Source organism: Camelina sativa, chromosome 15 (genome assembly GCF_000633955.1).
Source record: "Camelina sativa cultivar DH55 chromosome 15, Cs, whole genome shotgun sequence".
Taxonomy (NCBI): Eukaryota; Viridiplantae; Streptophyta; class Magnoliopsida; order Brassicales; family Brassicaceae; genus Camelina; species Camelina sativa.
Window position 1 is genome coordinate 2,260,100 of NC_025699.1, and position 12,933 is coordinate 2,273,032.

The 12,933-nt window shown below is 39.7% G+C and overlaps 2 protein-coding genes across 3 annotated transcripts; both read right to left on the reverse strand.

Annotated features, from left to right (window-relative positions):
• Positions 1,940–8,287, reverse strand: LOC104744745 (altered inheritance of mitochondria protein 21-like). 2 transcript variants are annotated; one of them, XM_010465843.2, is made up of 2 exons: positions 6,250–8,287; positions 1,940–2,190 (listed from the first exon to the last, which is right to left on the reverse strand). In XM_010465843.2, exons 1-2 carry the CDS (start codon positions 8,179–8,181, stop codon positions 2,167–2,169), a joined length of 1,956 nt encoding a protein of 651 aa, XP_010464145.1. In that variant the 5' UTR covers positions 8,182–8,287; the 3' UTR covers positions 1,940–2,166. The 2 variants fall into 2 exon arrangements, with proteins under 2 accessions (XP_010464145.1, XP_010464146.1); XM_010465844.2 differs by lacking the exon at positions 1,940–2,190 and adding an exon at positions 5,884–6,055 and having other exon boundaries at positions 6,252–8,286.
• On the reverse strand, positions 8,301–12,746 carry LOC104748037 (titin homolog). Its single transcript, XM_019236609.1, has 3 exons — positions 12,456–12,746; positions 10,626–12,018; positions 8,301–8,701 (listed from the first exon to the last, which is right to left on the reverse strand). Exons 1-3 carry the CDS (start codon positions 12,498–12,500, stop codon positions 8,301–8,303), a joined length of 1,839 nt encoding a protein of 612 aa, XP_019092154.1. The 5' UTR covers positions 12,501–12,746.

Consider the following 12,933-nt stretch of genomic DNA (forward strand, 5'->3'; position numbering starts at 1 on the left):
TTATATGGAACCAAATAAAATGACCAACGGTATATAGATGGCGTGCACGAAAAGATAACCAATTTAATAAGCGTGTTCGACTACATACTTTATAATGGTACATAATAATTAACTTTTTAAGACTACAAACAATGTTAGTTGAAAGTTGTTGAAATATGGTAATTCAAATTTGGTTTAGGTTTAGGTTTGAGTAAAATTCACTTGTCAGTTGTCAGAAAGGGGTACACGTAGCAGAACACATTATCTGTATTCTGTATGCAAACCTTAATACTATTTACTCAAACCATTACTGTTGTCGGAATACGAATGTGGGCCGGGACAATCTCCGCCGTGGAGGTCGGCGACAGGTATGGAAAGTCTCACACCTTCTACTAACAGGCTTATGACACGTTGTCCACTTACACGCCTTCAGGTCTGTCAACGCATAACCCGGCCGTCATCTCACGTGTCAAACCCATGCTCCATAACTCCATAGAACATGGCCATGAACTTTAATACTTTATGCTTAATTGCTTTACACTCTTTTGGTTTGTTCATTCCTTAGTTGGTATTCATTGTATGGTATCAATATATTTATGTAAATGTAATTTATAAGGCTGGATATAAACATAATAGTTAGATGCAATGTAGATCTGCATATTAATTTGTAGTATGAATTTAAACTCATATAGGTCGGTCTGCGTTACAATAACCGACATTTTGATTGGACTTCTTTAATATCACTAGCAATACAAAATACAATTAGCAAAAATTAATTGCACAATTCTTATGGTTTACTTAGAATGCAGCTCGATCATAGGTAGCTTATATTTGCGTTAAAAAAAATTGTATTTGAACTTCGAATTTGTTTTGTTTTCATCTGGACTTCCTTTTTTTTTTTTTTCTAGTGAAAACAAGTGACCAATCTATATAATTGTATCGATGACAACAAAGCTTAGCTGTCAAGAAGAATAATCTTTGGAGCAAAGCAAGAAAGTTGTAAATTAGAAAGATGGTTTAAAGTGAGTTAGTGTGAATGATGCTACTCTGGCTTCGTCTGTCAGCATAAATTGCATATGTTCTTTCTTCCTAAAGTTGCTTTCGTGACACTCGGCAGTACTCGATGATAAAAATGACCACTACTAGTTTAATATATTTTTATTTCTTTATGTAGTTAAACTTAAAATACTCTGGCCGACACCAACGCATAAACCGTGGCACTGAATTGACACCACACAATATTATTAGATATGATGTCCTAATCAAAGTTGTTTCTGTATATATGATGTCCTAATCAAAAGTTGTAATGCCCTTTTTGATTTGTTACGAAATAAGTGGTAAATAGTAATGTCTTGATTTAAATTAAACCATTTGTTCTTATCCTTTTGAGTTGGTCGATTCTTCTATGCAACCTTGACTTTAATAATATCTCGAACTTTCAAGTTCCCTTTTTTTTTCTTTGTTTTGGCGTTCAAATTCGCTTTGTATTCAAATATTGTTGACTTAAAAAATCATGGCAAAACAAAAAAAAAAAGAACAAAAAAAACAAAACCTCTGCCGACATTGGTTTCGTATCCATTATTTAAAGTTTTGTGATTACAACTCTGAGCCCATTACGGGCCCAGATATTAAAGGGTTGCTAAAACGGGGTTATTATTATAACTTCTGGACGATAGTAACGGAACGTGAAATTGATATGAACCAGATTCTTGATTTTCCCTCCAAAAAAAAAGAAGCATCTTCTTCTTCACTCACTCACGCCAGTTCGACCGCCGTCGACGTCAATTCTCGCCGCCGTATCACTTAAAAGCATTGGATCGGCAGGTCTGTCTTTCGTGGGTAACAATTTGATTGGTAAAATTTGTGGGTAGATGCATTATGCAGAGAAGGTGTTTGATGAAATGCCGCAGAGAAAAATACAAACTTTTTGATTCTGAGAATTTCGTGATGAATGATAATCTTGAAGAAATTTCTCAACACACATCCATAAAACAAAGGCAAATCTTTGTATGTTTATAGATATAAGTTATATAAACCACACAAAGCCATTACAAAAACCAAAGAAAAAAGAATGTTCTTTTTTTTTTTTTCTCCCCCCCCACCCCAACACGAAGCAAAAACCAACAAATTAAATAAAAAGTACCTGAAAACTTTTAATGGAACCCAACTCATGAATCTTTTTTTTAATCACTTGACTTTGATTTCTTCTTTGGCTTCTTCAGTTGTGATAGTCTTAGAGCTTGGTGATTTTCCAATGATTGCTTTCTTTGCTTTAACAAGAGATTGCTTCACCTTTGATATAATGCTGTTTGAATGTTTTTGCTTCACAGGAACTTCTTTGGCTGTCACTTCTGTTTGCTGTTTCGGCTCATCGCTCTCTTTGACTACAGGTGCTGTTTCTACAACCTCTGCTACTTCCTCTTGTTTGGTTGCTGCAGTTTCCTTCTCTCCTGATTCTGTATCAGTTTCTTTCAAAGTCTCTTCGCTTTTGATGACTGCAGCAAGTGATTCAGTATCTTTCTTGATGTTCTCACCTTCTGTAGCTAGTTTAGTGACGACATCTTTGGCTTCACTTACAGTCTCTTGTTCATCCTTTGATGGTTCTTCCACTACATGCTTCTCTTCAGTAATGGCATTCTCAATGACATCAGCAGGATAAGAAACGTCTCCTTCTGTCTCCTTTTTCGGGGTTGTGTCTGAATCCTGGTTTGTGGGTACGACTGTCTCAGGGAACAATGCAGAACCAGATTCAGAAGGGTTTTCATCCTTTGATGGTTCATCTACTACATGCTTCTCTTCAGTTATGGCCTTCTCAATGACATCAGTAGGAGCAGAAGCGTCTCCTTCAGTCTCCTCTTTGGAGTTTGTGTCTGATACTTCGTTTGATGGTACAACTTTCTCAGGGACTAAAGCAGAACCAGAAGCTGTTGCATCCTTTGATGGTTCATCAACTGCATGCTTCTCTTCAGTAATGGCCTTTTCAATGATATCAGCAGGAGAAGAAGCGCCCCCATCAATCTCTTCTTTTGGGACTGTGTCTGATTCTTGGTTTGACGGTACAACTTTCTCAGGGCACAAAGCAGCACCAGCTTCAGAAGTGTTTTCATCCACCACATGTTTCTCTTCTGTAATGGCCTTCTCAATGACGACAATAGGAGAAGAAGCATCTCCTTCAGTCTCATTTTTAGGGACAGTGTCTGATNTTAGATATGATGTCCTAATCAAAGTTGTTTCTGTATATATGATGTCCTAATCAAAAGTTGTAATGCCCTTTTTGATTTGTTACGAAATAAGTGGTAAATAGTAATGTCTTGATTTAAATTAAACCATTTGTTCTTATCCTTTTGAGTTGGTCGATTCTTCTATGCAACCTTGACTTTAATAATATCTCGAACTTTCAAGTTCCCTTTTTTTTTCTTTGTTTTGGCGTTCAAATTCGCTTTGTATTCAAATATTGTTGACTTAAAAAATCATGGCAAAACAAAAAAAAAAAGAACAAAAAAAACAAAACCTCTGCCGACATTGGTTTCGTATCCATTATTTAAAGTTTTGTGATTACAACTCTGAGCCCATTACGGGCCCAGATATTAAAGGGTTGCTAAAACGGGGTTATTATTATAACTTCTGGACGATAGTAACGGAACGTGAAATTGATATGAACCAGATTCTTGATTTTCCCTCCAAAAAAAAAGAAGCATCTTCTTCTTCACTCACTCACGCCAGTTCGACCGCCGTCGACGTCAATTCTCGCCGCCGTATCACTTAAAAGCATTGGATCGGCAGGTCTGTCTTTCGTGGGTAACAATTTGATTGGTAAAATTTGTGGGTAGATGCATTATGCAGAGAAGGTGTTTGATGAAATGCCGCAGAGAAAAATACAAACTTTTTGATTCTGAGAATTTCGTGATGAATGATAATCTTGAAGAAATTTCTCAACACACATCCATAAAACAAAGGCAAATCTTTGTATGTTTATAGATATAAGTTATATAAACCACACAAAGCCATTACAAAAACCAAAGAAAAAAGAATGTTCTTTTTTTTTTTTTCTCCCCCCCCACCCCAACACGAAGCAAAAACCAACAAATTAAATAAAAAGTACCTGAAAACTTTTAATGGAACCCAACTCATGAATCTTTTTTTTAATCACTTGACTTTGATTTCTTCTTTGGCTTCTTCAGTTGTGATAGTCTTAGAGCTTGGTGATTTTCCAATGATTGCTTTCTTTGCTTTAACAAGAGATTGCTTCACCTTTGATATAATGCTGTTTGAATGTTTTTGCTTCACAGGAACTTCTTTGGCTGTCACTTCTGTTTGCTGTTTCGGCTCATCGCTCTCTTTGACTACAGGTGCTGTTTCTACAACCTCTGCTACTTCCTCTTGTTTGGTTGCTGCAGTTTCCTTCTCTCCTGATTCTGTATCAGTTTCTTTCAAAGTCTCTTCGCTTTTGATGACTGCAGCAAGTGATTCAGTATCTTTCTTGATGTTCTCACCTTCTGTAGCTAGTTTAGTGACGACATCTTTGGCTTCACTTACAGTCTCTTGTTCATCCTTTGATGGTTCTTCCACTACATGCTTCTCTTCAGTAATGGCATTCTCAATGACATCAGCAGGATAAGAAACGTCTCCTTCTGTCTCCTTTTTCGGGGTTGTGTCTGAATCCTGGTTTGTGGGTACGACTGTCTCAGGGAACAATGCAGAACCAGATTCAGAAGGGTTTTCATCCTTTGATGGTTCATCTACTACATGCTTCTCTTCAGTTATGGCCTTCTCAATGACATCAGTAGGAGCAGAAGCGTCTCCTTCAGTCTCCTCTTTGGAGTTTGTGTCTGATACTTCGTTTGATGGTACAACTTTCTCAGGGACTAAAGCAGAACCAGAAGCTGTTGCATCCTTTGATGGTTCATCAACTGCATGCTTCTCTTCAGTAATGGCCTTTTCAATGATATCAGCAGGAGAAGAAGCGCCCCCATCAATCTCTTCTTTTGGGACTGTGTCTGATTCTTGGTTTGACGGTACAACTTTCTCAGGGCACAAAGCAGCACCAGCTTCAGAAGTGTTTTCATCCACCACATGTTTCTCTTCTGTAATGGCCTTCTCAATGACGACAATAGGAGAAGAAGCATCTCCTTCAGTCTCATTTTTAGGGACAGTGTCTGATTCTTGTTTTGTCGCCAATACAATTTCTTCAGGGCACAAAGCAGCACCAGATTCAGACATTTTTTCATCTTTTGATGGCTCATCCACAACATGCTTCTCTTCTGTAACGGCCTTCTCAATGACATCAGCAGGAGAAGAAGCGTCTCCTTCAATATCCTTTTTAGGGTCAGTGGCTGATTCCTGATTTGTTGATACAATTTCCTCAGGACACAAAGCAGAATCAGATTCAGATATCCTTTCATCCTTGGAGTTGATACCAGAGTCTGTGGCCACAACATTTATATCCTCCAGCTTTCCCTCAAGCTCAACCTTAGCTTGTTCTGTTGTTTCAGGTGTTTCCTCTGCCTTTACTACTTCAACATCTGGGGCTAATTCCTTTACTTTCTCAGGCTGAGTCTCAACTTTTTCGGAAGCCTCTGGCTTTGGCTCGACTTCAAGAGCCTCCACATCTTTGATTTTTTCTTCTGCCGTCTCTGCAGATACATCTCTAACAGATTGAACATCAACTGGCTCCACCAGTTTGCCTCCAGCTTCATCTGCTGAATCAGGTACATCAACAATCTTCGTCTCATCCTTATTGTTTACTTCAACAACATTCTCCACGGTTGGCTTCTCCGCATCAACATTAACTTCTGCAACACCCTCCTTCACAAGGGTTGGTTCTTTAAGTTCAACTTCTTCAGCTCCCCTCTCACCATTTGCATGTTTCTCTGACTCTNTAGATATAAGTTATATAAACCACACAAAGCCATTACAAAAACCAAAGAAAAAAGAATGTTCTTTTTTTTTTTTTCTCCCCCCCCACCCCAACACGAAGCAAAAACCAACAAATTAAATAAAAAGTACCTGAAAACTTTTAATGGAACCCAACTCATGAATCTTTTTTTTAATCACTTGACTTTGATTTCTTCTTTGGNTCACAACTGCTTCAACTTCTACCACCACTGCAGGAGATTCTTTCTCTGGTTCACCCGCAGGAATTTGATCAATCGTCTCTTCTTTATTGACCTCTATGTTTGAATCCAATGCCGGTTTATCATTCACAACATTCGCAGAATCCGACGACCCAATCTCTTTCTCCATCAACTTAGCTTCCTCGTTCACCTTGTNGGCTTCTTCAGTTGTGATAGTCTTAGAGCTTGGTGATTTTCCAATGATTGCTTTCTTTGCTTTAACAAGAGATTGCTTCACCTTTGATATAATGCTGTTTGAATGTTTTTGCTTCACAGGAACTTCTTTGGCTGTCACTTCTGTTTGCTGTTTCGGCTCATCGCTCTCTTTGACAACAGGTGCTGTTTCTACAACCTCTGCTACTTCCTCTTGTTTGGTTGCTGCAGTTTCCTTCTCTCCTGATTCTGTATCAGTTTCTTTCAAAGTCTCTTCGCTTTTGATGACTGCAGCAAGTGATTCAGTATCTTTCTTGATGTTCTCACCTTCTGTAGCTAGTTTAGTGACGACATCTTTGGCTTCACTTACAGTCTCTTGTTCATCCTTTGATGGTTCTTCCACTACATGCTTCTCTTCAGTAATGGCATTCTCAATGACATCAGCAGGATAAGAAACGTCTCCTTCTGTCTCCTTTTTCGGGGTTGTGTCTGAATCCTGGTTTGTGGGTACGACTGTCTCAGGGAACAATGCAGAACCAGATTCAGAAGGGTTTTCATCCTTTGATGGTTCATCTACTACATGCTTCTCTTCAGTTATGGCCTTCTCAATGACATCAGTAGGAGCAGAAGCGTCTCCTTCAGTCTCCTCTTTGGAGTTTGTGTCTGATACTTCGTTTGATGGTACAACTTTCTCAGGGACTAAAGCAGAACCAGAAGCTGTTGCATCCTTTGATGGTTCATCAACTGCATGCTTCTCTTCAGTAATGGCCTTTTCAATGATATCAGCAGGAGAAGAAGCGCCCCCATCAATCTCTTCTTTTGGGACTGTGTCTGATTCTTGGTTTGACGGTACAACTTTCTCAGGGCACAAAGCAGCACCAGCTTCAGAAGTGTTTTCATCCACCACATGTTTCTCTTCTGTAATGGCCTTCTCAATGACGACAATAGGAGAAGAAGCATCTCCTTCAGTCTCATTTTTAGGGACAGTGTCTGATTCTTGTTTTGTCGCCAATACAATTTCTTCAGGGCACAAAGCAGCACCAGATTCAGACATTTTTTCATCTTTTGATGGCTCATCCACAACATGCTTCTCTTCTGTAACGGCCTTCTCAATGACATCAGCAGGAGAAGAAGCGTCTCCTTCAATATCCTTTTTAGGGTCAGTGGCTGATTCCTGATTTGTTGATACAATTTCCTCAGGACACAAAGCAGAATCAGATTCAGATATCCTTTCATCCTTGGAGTTGATACCAGAGTCTGTGGCCACAACATTTATATCCTCCAGCTTTCCCTCAAGCTCAACCTTAGCTTGTTCTGTTGTTTCAGGTGTTTCCTCTGCCTTTACTACTTCAACATCTGGGGCTAATTCCTTTACTTTCTCAGGCTGAGTCTCAACTTTTTCGGAAGCCTCTGGCTTTGGCTCGACTTCAAGAGCCTCCACATCTTTGATTTTTTCTTCTGCCGTCTCTGCAGATACATCTCTAACAGATTGAACATCAACTGGCTCCACCAGTTTGCCTCCAGCTTCATCTGCTGAATCAGGTACATCAACAATCTTCGTCTCATCCTTATTGTTTACTTCAACAACATTCTCCACGGTTGGCTTCTCCGCATCAACATTAACTTCTGCAACACCCTCCTTCACAAGGGTTGGTTCTTTAAGTTCAACTTCTTCAGCTCCCCTCTCACCATTTGCATGTTTCTCTGACTCTGTAGATTCCTCTGCTTTCACAACTGCTTCAACTTCTACCACCACTGCAGGAGATTCTTTCTCTGGTTCACCCGCAGGAATTTGATCAATCGTCTCTTCTTTATTGACCTCTATGTTTGAATCCAATGCCGGTTTATCATTCACAACATTCGCAGAATCCGACGACCCAATCTCTTTCTCCATCAACTTAGCTTCCTCGTTCACCTTGTTCTCTAATGGCTGCATCAGGTAAAAGTAAAAGTCTCTTATAAGTCTCTATAAGACTATATAACACAAACCTTTGATCTGAAATAGAAAATTATTTATGTAACTAAAATCATTCTTTGAAACGTAAGAAGAGTTTTCTAGAAAAATNTTTGCTGTTTCGGCTCATCGCTCTCTTTGACTACAGGTGCTGTTTCTACAACCTCTGCTACTTCCTCTTGTTTGGTTGCTGCAGTTTCCTTCTCTCCTGATTCTGTATCAGTTTCTTTCAAAGTCTCTTCGCTTTTGATGACTGCAGCAAGTGATTCAGTATCTTTCTTGATGTTCTCACCTTCTGTAGCTAGTTTAGTGACGACATCTTTGGCTTCACTTACAGTCTCTTGTTCATCCTTTGATGGTTCTTCCACTACATGCTTCTCTTCAGTAATGGCATTCTCAATGACATCAGCAGGATAAGAAACGTCTCCTTCTGTCTCCTTTTTCGGGGTTGTGTCTGAATCCTGGTTTGTGGGTACGACTGTCTCAGGGAACAATGCAGAACCAGATTCAGAAGGGTTTTCATCCTTTGATGGTTCATCTACTACATGCTTCTCTTCAGTTATGGCCTTCTCAATGACATCAGTAGGAGCAGAAGCGTCTCCTTCAGTCTCCTCTTTGGAGTTTGTGTCTGATACTTCGTTTGATGGTACAACTTTCTCAGGGACTAAAGCAGAACCAGAAGCTGTTGCATCCTTTGATGGTTCATCAACTGCATGCTTCTCTTCAGTAATGGCCTTTTCAATGATATCAGCAGGAGAAGAAGCGCCCCCATCAATCTCTTCTTTTGGGACTGTGTCTGATTCTTGGTTTGACGGTACAACTTTCTCAGGGCACAAAGCAGCACCAGCTTCAGAAGTGTTTTCATCCACCACATGTTTCTCTTCTGTAATGGCCTTCTCAATGACGACAATAGGAGAAGAAGCATCTCCTTCAGTCTCATTTTTAGGGACAGTGTCTGATTCTTGTTTTGTCGCCAATACAATTTCTTCAGGGCACAAAGCAGCACCAGATTCAGACATTTTTTCATCTTTTGATGGCTCATCCACAACATGCTTCTCTTCTGTAACGGCCTTCTCAATGACATCAGCAGGAGAAGAAGCGTCTCCTTCAATATCCTTTTTAGGGTCAGTGGCTGATTCCTGATTTGTTGATACAATTTCCTCAGGACACAAAGCAGAATCAGATTCAGATATCCTTTCATCCTTGGAGTTGATACCAGAGTCTGTGGCCACAACATTTATATCCTCCAGCTTTCCCTCAAGCTCAACCTTAGCTTGTTCTGTTGTTTCAGGTGTTTCCTCTGCCTTTACTACTTCAACATCTGGGGCTAATTCCTTTACTTTCTCAGGCTGAGTCTCAACTTTTTCGGAAGCCTCTGGCTTTGGCTCGACTTCAAGAGCCTCCACATCTTTGATTTTTTCTTCTGCCGTCTCTGCAGATACATCTCTAACAGATTGAACATCAACTGGCTCCACCAGTTTGCCTCCAGCTTCATCTGCTGAATCAGGTACATCAACAATCTTCGTCTCATCCTTATTGTTTACTTCAACAACATTCTCCACGGTTGGCTTCTCCGCATCAACATTAACTTCTGCAACACCCTCCTTCACAAGGGTTGGTTCTTTAAGTTCAACTTCTTCAGCTCCCCTCTCACCATTTGCATGTTTCTCTGACTCTGTAGATTCCTCTGCTTTCACAACTGCTTCAACTTCTACCACCACTGCAGGAGATTCTTTCTCTGGTTCACCCGCAGGAATTTGATCAATCGTCTCTTCTTTATTGACCTCTATGTTTGAATCCAATGCCGGTTTATCATTCACAACATTCGCAGAATCCGACGACCCAATCTCTTTCTCCATCAACTTAGCTTCCTCGTTCACCTTGTTCTCTAATGGCTGCATCAGGTAAAAGTAAAAGTCTCTTATAAGTCTCTATAAGACTATATAACACAAACCTTTGATCTGAAATAGAAAATTATTTATGTAACTAAAATCATTCTTTGAAACGTAAGAAGAGTTTTCTAGAAAAATATGGATGAAGATGGTTCCTTTCAACATCCATGAGCATAATCTAGAACTTTTTAGAAAGTTCAACTTTTTCTTTTCCTTCTAATAATTGCTCTAGCAAAACAAGATTGTGTGTAAACACATACAAGTATATTCGACTCTGCCTCATTGAGAACATATAGATCTTATGAAAATCAAAGCATGATGAAGAAGTTTATTTATTAACCAACACGCATAGGTACATGTACATACATACAGACAGACATGAGCATAATCATGTATAACAAGAGTCTCAGGAACAGAGGGATGCTTCTGAGTTGGTTTACCTTTTCAGGAGTAGTTGCAGTTGGAGTGTGAGAATCAGAAGCCATGGAAGAAGATGCAGATGGCAGGTGAAGAAGGAAAANAACAATGCAGAACCAGATTCAGAAGGGTTTTCATCCTTTGATGGTTCATCTACTACATGCTTCTCTTCAGTTATGGCCTTCTCAATGACATCAGTAGGAGCAGAAGCGTCTCCTTCAGTCTCCTCTTTGGAGTTTGTGTCTGATACTTCGTTTGATGGTACAACTTTCTCAGGGACTAAAGCAGAACCAGAAGCTGTTGCATCCTTTGATGGTTCATCAACTGCATGCTTCTCTTCAGTAATGGCCTTTTCAATGATATCAGCAGGAGAAGAAGCGCCCCCATCAATCTCTTCTTTTGGGACTGTGTCTGATTCTTGGTTTGACGGTACAACTTTCTCAGGGCACAAAGCAGCACCAGCTTCAGAAGTGTTTTCATCCACCACATGTTTCTCTTCTGTAATGGCCTTCTCAATGACGACAATAGGAGAAGAAGCATCTCCTTCAGTCTCATTTTTAGGGACAGTGTCTGATTCTTGTTTTGTCGCCAATACAATTTCTTCAGGGCACAAAGCAGCACCAGATTCAGACATTTTTTCATCTTTTGATGGCTCATCCACAACATGCTTCTCTTCTGTAACGGCCTTCTCAATGACATCAGCAGGAGAAGAAGCGTCTCCTTCAATATCCTTTTTAGGGTCAGTGGCTGATTCCTGATTTGTTGATACAATTTCCTCAGGACACAAAGCAGAATCAGATTCAGATATCCTTTCATCCTTGGAGTTGATACCAGAGTCTGTGGCCACAACATTTATATCCTCCAGCTTTCCCTCAAGCTCAACCTTAGCTTGTTCTGTTGTTTCAGGTGTTTCCTCTGCCTTTACTACTTCAACATCTGGGGCTAATTCCTTTACTTTCTCAGGCTGAGTCTCAACTTTTTCGGAAGCCTCTGGCTTTGGCTCGACTTCAAGAGCCTCCACATCTTTGATTTTTTCTTCTGCCGTCTCTGCAGATACATCTCTAACAGATTGAACATCAACTGGCTCCACCAGTTTGCCTCCAGCTTCATCTGCTGAATCAGGTACATCAACAATCTTCGTCTCATCCTTATTGTTTACTTCAACAACATTCTCCACGGTTGGCTTCTCCGCATCAACATTAACTTCTGCAACACCCTCCTTCACAAGGGTTGGTTCTTTAAGTTCAACTTCTTCAGCTCCCCTCTCACCATTTGCATGTTTCTCTGACTCTGTAGATTCCTCTGCTTTCACAACTGCTTCAACTTCTACCACCACTGCAGGAGATTCTTTCTCTGGTTCACCCGCAGGAATTTGATCAATCGTCTCTTCTTTATTGACCTCTATGTTTGAATCCAATGCCGGTTTATCATTCACAACATTCGCAGAATCCGACGACCCAATCTCTTTCTCCATCAACTTAGCTTCCTCGTTCACCTTGTTCTCTAATGGCTGCATCAGGTAAAAGTAAAAGTCTCTTATAAGTCTCTATAAGACTATATAACACAAACCTTTGATCTGAAATAGAAAATTATTTATGTAACTAAAATCATTCTTTGAAACGTAAGAAGAGTTTTCTAGAAAAATATGGATGAAGATGGTTCCTTTCAACATCCATGAGCATAATCTAGAACTTTTTAGAAAGTTCAACTTTTTCTTTTCCTTCTAATAATTGCTCTAGCAAAACAAGATTGTGTGTAAACACATACAAGTATATTCGACTCTGCCTCATTGAGAACATATAGATCTTATGAAAATCAAAGCATGATGAAGAAGTTTATTTATTAACCAACACGCATAGGTACATGTACATACATACAGACAGACATGAGCATAATCATGTATAACAAGAGTCTCAGGAACAGAGGGATGCTTCTGAGTTGGTTTACCTTTTCAGGAGTAGTTGCAGTTGGAGTGTGAGAATCAGAAGCCATGGAAGAAGATGCAGATGGCAGGTGAAGAAGGAAAAAAGTAATGGACAGGGTTCAACTTCAGGAATTCAGATTATTATTCCAGAGTTGTTGAAGAAGTTAGTGTTTGAAAGCAATTGATAGGTGGAAAAAAAAAACCACTCACACATATACACACACAAAGTGGGGAACACTAGATAGCTGTCACTCACACACCCCAGGAAAACAGGGTGTCAAGTTGTCAACACACTCTGTATATTCTTACTCTTTTCACTTTCTCTATCCCTTTACTATTTTATTGGTATNTTCAATGATATCAGCAGGAGAAGAAGCGCCCCCATCAATCTCTTCTTTTGGGACTGTGTCTGATTCTTGGTTTGACGGTACAACTTTCTCAGGGCACAAAGCAGCACCAGCTTCAGAAGTGTTTTCATCCACCACATGTTTCTCTTCTGTA

Bases quoted from the DNA above. Each gene is read 5' to 3' on its own strand.
- LOC104744745 (XM_010465843.2), bottom strand. From the start codon at position 8,181: ATGCAGCCATTAGAGAACAAGGTGAACGAGGAAGCTAAGTTGATGGAG.